At 42.9% G+C, this 12,459-nt stretch overlaps 1 protein-coding gene across 1 annotated transcript in view; it reads left to right on the top strand.

Moving 5' to 3' along the window:
- The window catches only part of LOC136877000 (uncharacterized), a 127,790-nt gene extending 121,737 nt beyond the window's left edge, over positions 1-6,053 (top strand). Inside the window, exon 6 of the mRNA XM_067150784.2 lies at positions 5,181-6,053. Within this exon, the coding sequence (XP_067006885.2) occupies positions 5,181-5,254 (74 nt within the window). The 3' untranslated portion in view covers positions 5,255-6,053. The remainder of the gene's footprint in view (positions 1-5,180) is intronic.
- Positions 6,054-12,459: the final 6,406 nt, after the last annotated feature.

Raw genomic sequence — 12,459 nt, 5'->3', positions numbered from 1 at the left:
TATTTTATTTATTTTTTACAATTTGTTTTACGTCGCACTGAGACAGCCTTTGCTGGAGAGATGTAGTGTTTACAGTGCACTTTGTCTTCTGGTATGGGCTAGAGCAATTTGTTACTTTCATTGACCTGTCTCAGTCTAATCCTTGGCTTTGCCAATATGAAAGTGACCGAGGTATGAGCGATGCTGGTAACACCATTCCTAATGCAGCCAGCCCCTGTTATGAATGGTGTGAAAATATCACTCATAGTGTCGGTTGGTGCATGCATTTCAGTGGGCTTGGCAGACTGATATGCAATAGCAACTTCTGGCTCAGTGAGGAAACTACCTCTGAGGGAAACTACCTCACTCCTCGTGTCCCTAGTATGCCTCTTCAGTGACACCTAGGCTATCTATGACAGCTGTTGGTGAAGCTGTTAAGGATCAAACCAGCCTTCGGGCTGAATACTCAGCACGAGACAGATAGGTCATATGGCGACCATGGGATAGAAAAGACTTAGAAGTGGGAAGGAAGCGGCCGTGGCCTGTATTAAGGTACAGACTGCCTGGTGTGAAAATAGAAAACCACGGAAAACCATCTTCAGGGGTGCCGACAGTGGGGGTCGAACCCACTATCTCCCGGATGAAAGCTCACAGCTGCGTGCTCCTAAACACACGACCAATTCGCCCGATGAAATACCTTTATTGTTCATATACTTATGCTATGTGGTGAATTGTATTCGGCGTGCTTTCTGTGAGAAGAACTCGTCTGCGATGGCATTTGGTTCACACATTAAGTGGTTGCTATTCTCTTTCTCAATTGAAATTATTGCTAGGTAACTAAGGCGTTCCCCTGTCAGAGTGGTATATTTAAATTACTTTCATTGTTAAACTCTGCTCTGCCGTAGCAGTAGTCATAGGAAAAACAATTTTTTTCGTCTCCATAGAACACCCTTTCATTTCGTTCATATTTGAGAAAATTTTACGTGTATTGTCATAAACTATACGCATAATTTGGAAGAACACTGACTATATGAGTAATAGTTTCCTCTCAAATATAATTTATCAGTGGTGCAGAGGATGTTTAAATGGATGAATAAATTTGAAGAAGGATCTACAGCAGAAACGGTGTGAAGTATATTTATTCTGGGAAAGCTCTTAGCTATTCTTTCTTTCTCTTTTTTTGATAGTTGCTTTTACGTCGCACCAACACAGATAGGTCTTATGGCGACGTTGGACAGGAAAGGTACAGCCCCAGCATTTGCCAAGTGTGAAAATGGGAAACCACGGAAAACCATTTTCAGGGCTGCGACAGTGGGGTTCGAACCTACTATATCCCGAATACTGGATACTGGCCGCACTTAAGCGACTGCAGCTATCGAGCTCGGTTTTCTTTCTTTCTTAATCTGTTTACCCTCCAGGGTTGGTTTTTCCCTCGAGCTCAGCGAGGGATCCCACCTCTACCGCCTCAAGGGCAGTGTCCTGGAGCGTAATACATTGGGTCGGGGATACAACTTGGGAGGAGGACCAGTACATCTCCCAGGCGGCCTCACCTACTATGCTGAACAGGGGCCTTGGTGGAGGATGGGAAGATTGGAAGAGATAGACAAGGAAGAGGGAAGGAAGCGGCCGTGGTCTTAAGTTAGGTACCATCCCGGCATTTGCCTGGAGGAGAAGTTGGAAACCACGGAAAACCACTTCAAAGATGGTTGAGGAGGGAATCTAACACTCTCTACTCAGTTGACCTCCCGAGGCTGAGTGGACCCCGTTCCAGGCCTCGTACCACTTTTCAAATTTGTGGCAAAGCCGGGAATCGAACCCGGGCCTCCGGGGGGGAGGGGTGGCAGCTAATCACACTAACCACTACATCACAGGGGCTGACACAAGTGAATTTTTTCAAGTAAATTAACAGATCCAGATTGTTGTAATTATTAGCAAAGTGTCTGATTTTTTATTTTATTTTTTTACACTGACTGACAGAGCAAATGCAACACCAAGAAGGAGTGGTTCGAAAGGGATGAAAGTTGGGGAAAAAACAGGGACGGCACGGACGAATAATTGATGTTTATTTCAAACCGATATGCAGGTTACACAATACGCACGGCATCGACTCAGTAGGATGTAGGACCAACGCGAGCGGCGATGCACGCATAAACACGTCGAGGTACAGAGTCAATAAGAGTGCGGATGGTGTCCTGAGGGATGGTTCTCCATTCTCTGTCAACCATTTGCCACAGTTGGTCGTCCGTACGAGGCTGGGGCAGAGTTTGCAAACGGCGTCCAATGAGATCCCACACGTGTTCGATTGGTGAGAGATCCGGAGAGTTCGCTGGCCACGGAAGCATTTGTACAACTCGTAGAGCCTGTTGGGAGATGCGAGCAGTGTGTGGGCGGGCATTATCCTGCTGAAACAGAGCATTGGGCAGCCCCTGAAGGTACGGGAGTGCCACCGGCCGCAGCACATGCTGCACGTAGCGGTGGGCATTTAACGTGCCTTGAATACGCACTAGAGGTGACGTGGAATCATACGCAATAGCGCCCCAAACCATGATGCCGCGTTGTCTAGCGGTAGGGCGCTCCACAGTTACTGTCAGATTTGACCTTTCTCCACGCCGACGCCACACTCGTCTGCGGTGACTATCACTGACAGAACAGAAGCGTGACTCATCGGAGAACACGACGTTCCGCCATTCCCTCATCCAAGTCGCTCTAGCCCGGCACCATGCCAGGCGTGCATGTCTATGCTGTGGAGTCAATGGTAGTCTTCTGAGCGGACACCGGGAGTGCAGGCCTCCTTCAACCAATCGACGGGAAATTGTTCTGGTCGATATTGGAACAGCCAGGGTGTCTTGCACATGCTGAAGAATGGCGGTTGACGTGGCGTGCGGGGCTGCCACCGCTTGGCGGCGGATGCGCCGATCCTCGCGTGCTGACGTCACTCGGGCTGCGCCTGGACCTCTCGCACGTGCCACATGTCCCTGCGCCAACCATCTTCGCCAAAGGCGCTGCACCGTGGACACATCCCTATGGGTATCGGCTGCGATTTGACGAAGCGACCAACCTGCCCTTCTCAGCCCGATCACCATACCCCTCGTAAAGTCGTCTGTCTGCTGGAAATGCCTCCGTTGACGGCGGCCTGGCATTCTTAGCTATACACGTGTCCTGTGGCACACGACAACACGTTCTACAATGACTGTCGGCTGAGAAATCACGGTACGAAGTGGGCCATTCGCCAACGCCGTGTCCCATTTATCGTTCGCTACGTGCGCAGCACAGCGGCGCATTTCACATCATGAGCATACCTCAGTGACGTCAGTCTACCCTGCAATTGGCATAAAGTTCTGACCACTCCTTCTTGGTGTTGCATTTGCTCTGTCAGTCAGTGTATTTATTTATTTCATTTCAATATAGGCACCTGAGCCAAGGCTCTTCTTGGTGCAATACAAATAAATGACAATGGCAGCTATATTCACAATCTGATTACAAAATAAAATACAGTAAGTATATAATTTAACATGATGTAAGAGATAAGATAGGACAAAGCTTCCTAACCATAATTACCATACTACTTCAGGTATTTAGTTAAATTACTTTTGAAGATAGATAAAGTTGGTAACATTTTTATATTTTTTGGAAGCGAGTTATACATAGTTATAGAAAAATGCCAAAGAGAGTTTTGACCATAACTAGTGGAATGAATCTGATTGTAGTGAATATTATAAATAATTCTTGTTTCATAATTATGAATCTGTGAATTGGTAATTACTGATGTGTTTGAATTTTATAGATCATAATTATAGAAGCCTTTATGCGGAGGTTTGGAAGTGATAATATATTACAATATTTATACAGATCTTTAGTCGGTGTCAGAATGGGCAGTTTGAAAATTATTTTTAGTGCTCTCTTCCTAAGGACCTCTACCTTTCCAAATAATTCTTTATTACAGCATGCCCAGACATGTATCATATAAGAGATGTGGCTTTCAAAAAGAGCATAGTAAATACCCTTCAACAACCCACGAGAAAACTTATATCGCAATCTACTGAGGATACCAATCACAGGGATAATTTTATTAATAATCATTTATGTGCATGTACCTATGTAGGTCTATAAAGTATCTTTATGTAAATGAAGTTGAATTAAACTTTCAAATAAAGTAAATATTAATCCTAAATTATACGAATAAAATCAATCATGGTATCATTAAAGATCTGTTGTTAGTTTACTGAATGCAGTGTTATGTTCTGCGGCTAAGGGGTCCTTGCTCAGGGGGCCTCAGAGACAAAGAGTTTGGGTGACCCTGCAGCAGATTATTTGTGGTGACTGGCGCCACATTATGGAATTCCCTGCCAGCTCAGGTCAGACACACTAGCTCGTTATCAAGAAGGTCGCCTGTCCAGACGACCAGCTGAGGACAGCTGACGGAATGATTGCGCTGTAGTAGGAATGAGTGTGCGCTTGAGAATTAAGAAAAAGTAATAGGACGTACGGTGTAATGTGTCATTATATTTAAAAGAATATAATGCACATTTTCATTTATTGAACTATTTACTTACATACTTTCTCTTAAATAATGTTCTAAGTTTCATTTAAACATTTCTGATTACGTTGATGATCTTCATTTTTTGATCTTTACCTTTGACGTAAATGAAGTCAGTTTTAAAAATTAATTTGTTATGTATTTAAGTTCACTTTTAATTTTATTTATTTATTTTTATCATTTTATGTTGAATTAAATAATATTTATTATTACAAATATCACTAAGGACAGTTCAGCAATACTTCTATTCTATGCAGATGATATGGCAATAAGTTCAGAAAACAGAGAAGAGCTCCAGATGGTACTAAACAGACTCACTTCATGGGCCCTAGAAAATGACTTGCAAATAAATCATGACATAACTAAACAAATGGTATCCGCCGATGAAGGGAAAGTCTGGACATCGCTTTAATGTTGAACATGGTCTTAGTGGCTGCTGCTGCTCTTCCTTTTCTGTGTAGTCTGTAATGCCATGTCCATGTACTTGAATGTATTCAATATATGCAATGCTTTTTCTTTACTAGAATTCTGTCTTTCGATGATACATGTCCACCCTTCTGCACTCACTAATGTGTAATTTGTTTTCCTCTGCCCAGACTCGTATCACCATCAACAATATGTAATCCTATAACTAATTTGGTAAAACATTCTCCATCCATTTCAGCTCATACAGTGCTGCCGTCCACGAGTACGACGAGCATAACCTTACTGCTGTACGTGTGCTGGTCTGTGCGATAGCAGGGTCATCTACCCTCCGCGGGGAAACCGACAATAACACTTGCTCACGTGAAGAATGCCAAAGACTCCTGTTTGTGTGTGTGTAGGGGAAGGACGGTGCCAAAGAGAACTTGTGACAGTGTGAAGCTACTTCTATTTATTATTACTACTCCTGGCGAGCTCTGTTAAACAGGGACATTTATTAGACGTTCTAAAGCCCGTTACATACTGTCAAAAGTGTTGATTCTGCAATTCATTCGGCAAATGTGCAAGATAGGCTTTAAATGTAGTGTATGTTCATATTGAAAAATTTTACCTTGCGGCTTCTCGTAGGAAGTTATCGAAACATAAAACACGCTAGTGGTTTTACGTGACTGTTGACATCGTGATCATGGTCACAGGGGAATGACATTTGCAGTTGTTGCTCGTACACTGTCCTCACACCAAGCGGTCCAAGTCCACCTCACCTATCCAGTTCCGAAGAATGCGCTGTTTGTGTGATCATGGGATTATTGATCAGAAATCTAAACGGACACGACAGACTACAAGTAGCAATTGTTGTGTAAACTGTTGAAAGCTCTTCAATGACGCTCACCCAACCTGGAATAGGCATACAGACGTCAGTATGCTGCTGCATCATTGCTATTCGATGATTCAGACAAATGAACACAGCTTATTGGTGCAGCAAGGAGAAACAGGTTCCGCTAACATTGCCATTTGCTGTTACCAAAGGCGTGCTGGTGGTTAATGAGGACAGTGCAGCTAAAACAGTGGTGGCTTTGTGCACGTCCGTCAGCGTTCCATGTTTGGTCACGGCCACTTTATACACATCTAGCAGCTACATATCGCAATTTGATATATTTGCGCAGACGTCGGATCTGTTATTATGTCCCGTAGACAAATTGTGTATGAATAGAACGAGTTCGATAGGGATCCTCTTCAGTTTAAAGTATTATGTCCGACGAGGTTCCCTGTTTTCATTTCAAATTAAATATCAGAAATGGTTTCAAGAATTTAAAAGAAAACAGATGTAAACGATATTCTTATTAACACAGTATACATAAACTATGTGATCAAAAATATCTAGAGACCTAGCAATGGACGTTAAGACGGAGCGAACCCTACACTTGGCCTTCATTACAGCTCGAATCCCGCACGAGAGACTATCTACCTGTTGTCGGAACATCTTCAGGGAAATGTCACACCATTCTTCCTGCAGCGCTGTAGCAAGCGCACTTAATGATGCAGGCCGTTGTGGTCTGTATCGAAGTCGTCGTTTTAGTTCACCTCACAGATGTTTGATAGGATTGTGGTCGGGCTATTTCCACAACCTTATTGTCCATAAACCACTCAAAAATAGGCCCCGGTTTATGGCAGGGAACATTACGACGCTGAAACACACAATGGACATATCCGAACTTGTCCTCTGTAGTAGACAACACTCAGGTCATCAGTCCTTCCACGAGTTACGACTGAACCAAAACTCTTTCACGATAAACACCTCCACACTGTCAACCCACCTCTTCAGAATTTCACCATGGGCACTGTACAGGCTGGCACGTATCGTTGACCTGCGATTCACAACACCGAAACTTTCTCATTTGGCATGTTATTCAGGTATAGCGTGATTCATCACTCCAAATTACGCGTCTCCAGTCATCCACCGATCAGTGGCGGTGATCATTACACCACTGAGCGTAGCGTTTACCGTTCACCGGCGAAATGTGCCACTTATGAACGAATGCGTAAGCGATGAACTCTAGTCCATGTACGCCCTGGCGAACAGTCATGGTGCTAGCTGCACAGTTAGTGACAATGCAGAATTCACAGATGATTAGTTGAGTCGTACAACTTTCTTCAGTGCTCGACGATCCCTGTCCATTAACACACGTAGCCCACCCGATCGTAGTTTTTTAGTAGATGTCTCCCCCCAACTTCCGCCTCACAATGACGTCCTCGACAGTGGACTTGGGCAACGTGAGTAAGGCGAAAATATATCTGACTGATTGATTGACTGATGTGGAACTGGTAACTACTCAACATTCCAGTCACTAAGCTCACTTGTTCAAACTATTCTGCAGGTATTTCCTACCATGGAACAACATCAAACCCCTAGCCAGCTTTCATAGCAGCAGCGGCAGTCGTAGTGACATCTAGGCTCTAGTTTAAGTGTACAGAGTGCTGCCTGGATACCTTTGTTCAGAAAGTGTATGTCATCATTGAAGATGTTCTTAAAGATAGCTATACGTCAACGAAGAGTGTAGAAATGTACAGCAAACATGAGTATACAGCTTGTCTTACATTCGTCAATCAACAGTATGTAGTTCTTACTTTCTTTCATGGAATAGGATAGATCTTGTGAGTCTTGTGTATTGATGATTTCCGAATCTTAAGATGACTGCATCATTTTGTATAAACCCCTCGTTGATAAATACATAAATAAAATACATCCAAATAAAAAGGCTACTTCTGTAAAAAGGCAATCTCTCGCTTCTCCTGAATTTGTAGTACATTGTGTAAAGAAAGTTGTTTGTCAAGTGGTTTCAGCACAATATTTGACAGTGTCTATTGGGCTTGGCGAGTGCTTAAAGAGGGATCCTTACAGTTAGCTACTTTCCATTTGTGGAATTTACCTCTTGGAGTGTGTGCGCAATACGGAGTACCTTGAGTGTGTATGTGTGCGATGATATTTTCTACAATAATAATAATAGATAGTTCCAATATTTTGTAACCATTCGGTTAATGAGTTTGTTCCACATAGTGCAGCCAACTTAAGATTTTATTGTTGTTGAATAAAATAAATAAAGAATGTATTTGAATAAATTGGACTCTACCTCATTATTAAATACCTAATTATATCGTCTAAAGGACTGGAACAAGGTAATAAATAAATAAATAAATAAATAAATAAATAAATAAATAAATAAATAAATAAAATAATACTAATTTTTCATCCTGTTAACAACTTTCACGGTTTTTGGAGACATAGATGTACCAGAATGTTGTCCGGCAGAAGTACGTTTACGCGCTGGTAAATCTGCCAACACCGGGCTGACGTATTTGAACACCTTGAAATACAGCACTGAACTGAGCGGTGGTCGAATCCAACCTGAGTTCAGAAGGCCAGCGCTCTGAACAAGGTAAGTAAAATTAATAACTGGATGACCGAAATATGCTGCGAACTAGCGACCCATCCCATCTTCGCTCGGTAGCAATTTTGAATTTATGGTTGTAGACCTTATAAGATTCCCCGCGGCGTAGGGGTAGCGTGCCTGCCTCTTACTCGGAGGCCCCGGGTTCGATTCCCGGCCAGATCAGGGATTTTACCTGGATCTGAGGGCTGGTTCGAGGACCACTCAGCCTACGTAATTAGAATTGAGGAGCTATCTGACGGTGAGATAGCGGCCCCGGTCTGGAAAGCCGATAATAACGGCCGAGAAGATTCGTCCTGCTGACCACACGACACCTCGTAATCTGCAGGCCTTCGGGCTGACCAGCTATCACATGGCAGGCCAAGGCCCTTCAAGGGCTGTGGTGCCATGGGGTTAGTTAGTTAGGCCTTCTAAACTACCTAGTTTTTTCTTCCTGGTGTATTTACATAGCTCATTGAGACGTTGACCTGGTTCTTGGCTGAATGGTCAGCGTAGTGGCCTTCGGTTTACGGTACCCCAAGTTCTATTCCCGACCGGATCGGGAACTGTAACCTTAAATGGTTAATTCCCTTGGCAAGAAGTAGACTCTCTGCCACAAAACCGCGGGACCAGATTTCTGTTATGTATTTGATACTAAATCTATGCAGGCTCACCATTAATGTTCAGGGGCGTCAAAACTTCATCTCCTGTATAGGTTGACTCATCGGCGTGTATTTGTTGAAGTACCGTCGAAGTCGCTGACAGCCAACCCACAACGTCAGTTTCTTCATTACTTTAATCAGGCCAACATAATCCCAATTCTTTTGAGTTATTGATGAAGAACTACACCAGAAGGAATGTCTTTCTATACTTCATAATACTCTAAAATTCTTTGGAGTACAATGCTTGTATCAAAATCATCAAGTTGCATGTTCTTCGCACATGTTCGGCAATTACTGTACCTTGAGTTAGAATTTGATATCAATCCTTATCCGCTTTTTCACACTGCCAGGCAATGTAACGCACTATCTTCTCATTTCTACCCATAGACTTACCAGTCCTTTTCACGACTTTACAGACCTTTCACTTTTACAGAATTTTAAAACAATGTGTACGATATTTCTGATCTGATCACTTCGAGTGACCTTTTGGAGGTGTTTCACTTCCGTTAACCAACACGGAAGTAAACAAATACACACACAAAAGGAGAAACTGATCTCCGACAGCAATTCACTGCATATAAGGAACGGCAATACTATTGTTAAAAAAATTAACATCCTTCCAATTGCCAGGAAATTTAAGAGACGTTGGAGGTTCGAACCCGATCTCTTTGGAACAGAAGGATAACGAGTAACTAACTGCCACAGAGGTCGTGATCACGAGGTCATCTTAAAGATGATCATTATCTGCAGACACTAATTCAATGCAGTCAGATTCTAGTCGAGCACTTCGTCCCCTCAGCATTTCACTACACATACTGACGGCGTATGTTTAAGGAAGACATAGGGGCACGTTTGAAACGATTACCCTTCCAATCCTATCCCTCGACAGTCATCTGTCATCTTCTCCCTGGTCGTCTGCATGTAATCCGTCTCTTTGTTTCTCACCTACTTATTGATTTCCCATTCATCTGTGAACCATGACGTGCTTTATTCTGTAGGGAGATCTCGAACTGGCAACGGAATTGTTTATACGAATATGGAAGTCTGAACTTGAGCTAAGCCAAGTGGCGAGTACAAGGAGCCACCAGCGCACCTTTAAACACCTTCAACATTTTAAACACTTTATAGTTAGATCGAGCTCACTGGTAATTTGCAAATCATTGTCAGGACCGGATTTAGGAGTAGACTGGCTAGGCTGTACAAAAAACCTGATTATTTAGATGATGCATTTCCTGTTCTCATCCTAACAGAAAAGAGGACACGATGCAGGATAGTCTCTTTAAATCAAGATATGTACAAGTCTCGAGTCAATAGAGCATTTTCAAGTTTTAATCTTTAGTATCACGCTTTGTATATCACGATGTTCAACCAATAGGACATGTAATAAATATATTTTCTGCATTATTATTATTATTAACAAATACATCTCAATTGGGAAATATCCTGGTGACGATGTTCACTTACAGTAGTGTGATAACAAACTACTACTACTACTACTACTACTACTACTACTACTACTACTACTACTACTACTACAAGGAATTCCATGGAAAGAAAATATCACAAGAAATACTCCTAGTTTAACATTCTAAATCCAGCATCATCATATACAAATTCACACACAACTTAAGTATTTCCAGTGCTTAACACTACAGCTTACAATACTATAGGTTGAGTTTAACATTACAAAACACCGGAGGAGTTGGCCGTGCGGTTAGGAGCGCGCAGCTGTGAGCTCGCATCCGGGAGATAGTGGATTCGAACCCCACTGTCGGCAGCCCTGAAGATGGTTTTCCGTGGTTTCCCATTTTCACACCAGGTAAATGCTAGGGCTGTACCTTAATTAAGGCCACGGCCGCTTCCTTCCTATTCCTAGGCCTTTCCTGTCCCATCGTCGCCATAGAACCTATCCGTGTCGGTGCGACGTAAAGCAACTAGCAAAAAAAAAAAAAAAAAAAAAACCATTACAGCACGTTCATATACAGATTCACACACACTACAGTTTAAAGTGGGTTGAGCGTTGTATTAAAATATGACACAATCACACAGTTTACAGAATGCTGGAGTCTGTTCTTGAAGCATCTTACTTTTGTGAAACGTTCCAAGACAGCTGCAGGTAATGCATTTCAATCATCAACTCCCCGATTTACAAACGAATATTTACCATAGTTAGTTTTCTGCGATCTACTGTACCTTTTACTTTATGAGGATGATCTGTCCAACTTATGTAAATCTCCCCAAGCTGGCTTTTTCGTGTAGACATTATACAGGGTGAAGCGAAATTCGCGCACTCCGGCGTCGCAGCGCGACTCCTCACATGCCAGCCGTAAAAAAATGTCTCTCACAAAAGTTCGTCCTGCGAGTATATCCGGCAGAAAAAGAACGTTGAAGAGTGTCAATCTGGCAACACTGTAACCACATGTAGGGTAACTACCTCTGTCAGCACATACTAGTCGTGCTGTACAGTTGGTGCAGTGGATAGAGTTTTTGTGTTAGCATGCAGGAGCTCAAGGGTTCGATCCTGGGTTGAGGCGTATGTTTTTTATTTGGTAAATGTAGTCCAGGTGGTATGGTATCTGGCATCTTAATCGTCAACAGCGATTGCAGCGCTTCCTCTAGATACCATTTGCACTTACATACTACGATCCTAGGAATGCACGAACATTCGTTTTAATTGGTCAGCTTTGTAAAACGCCCTTTCCTCGTCGTAGGCGTGAATTTATTCGCACTTCATCTACTCGATGCGTTACAACGTGTTCAGTGTTATTAAATTTTGTAAATGTAGGATACATGTGACCTAAGAAACGATGTCTTACTATATTACAGTATGTAAAGTCCGACGGAAATTAGCAAATAAAAAAGTGCGCCTCAACCCAGGATCGAACCCTCGACCCCCTGCATGCTAACCCAAAATTCCATCCACTGCACCAACCGTACAGGACGACTAGTACGTGCTGACAGAGGTAGTTACCATATATATATGGTTACAGTGTTGCCAGATTGCCACTATTCAACGTTCTTTTTCTGCCGGATATACTCGCAGGACGAACTTTTGTGAGAGACATTTTTTTTATGGCTGGCGTGTGAGGAGTCGTGCTGCGACGCCCGAGTGCGCGAATTTCGATTCACCCTATATATTGCACATAACCGTGTTCGTTTCCTTCTAGTCCCCAGTGTCTCCCGCCCAAGTTTTTTTAAACATACTTGTCACGCTGCTGTTACTTGTATTAATAAGGAATTGTAATTTCTTACATATCGTTATTATATCTACGTAACTACACAAATAAACCAAACACTATACAAACTTAAAGTGATTGATACTTGAGGACCACACTAGTAGTGGCTCGCGAGCTGAACCACAGTTGAAGCTCTTTTGGAAGCGGAGATTTTGTAACACCACCCCCCCCCCCCCCGCCCTTCGCCAGCCCGCACC

Source organism: Anabrus simplex, chromosome 7 (assembly GCF_040414725.1).
Source record: "Anabrus simplex isolate iqAnaSimp1 chromosome 7, ASM4041472v1, whole genome shotgun sequence".
Classification (NCBI taxonomy): domain Eukaryota; kingdom Metazoa; phylum Arthropoda; class Insecta; order Orthoptera; family Tettigoniidae; genus Anabrus; species Anabrus simplex.
Note: the sequence above shows the minus strand (reverse complement) of the source record. Positions and strands in the feature narration are given on the sequence as shown.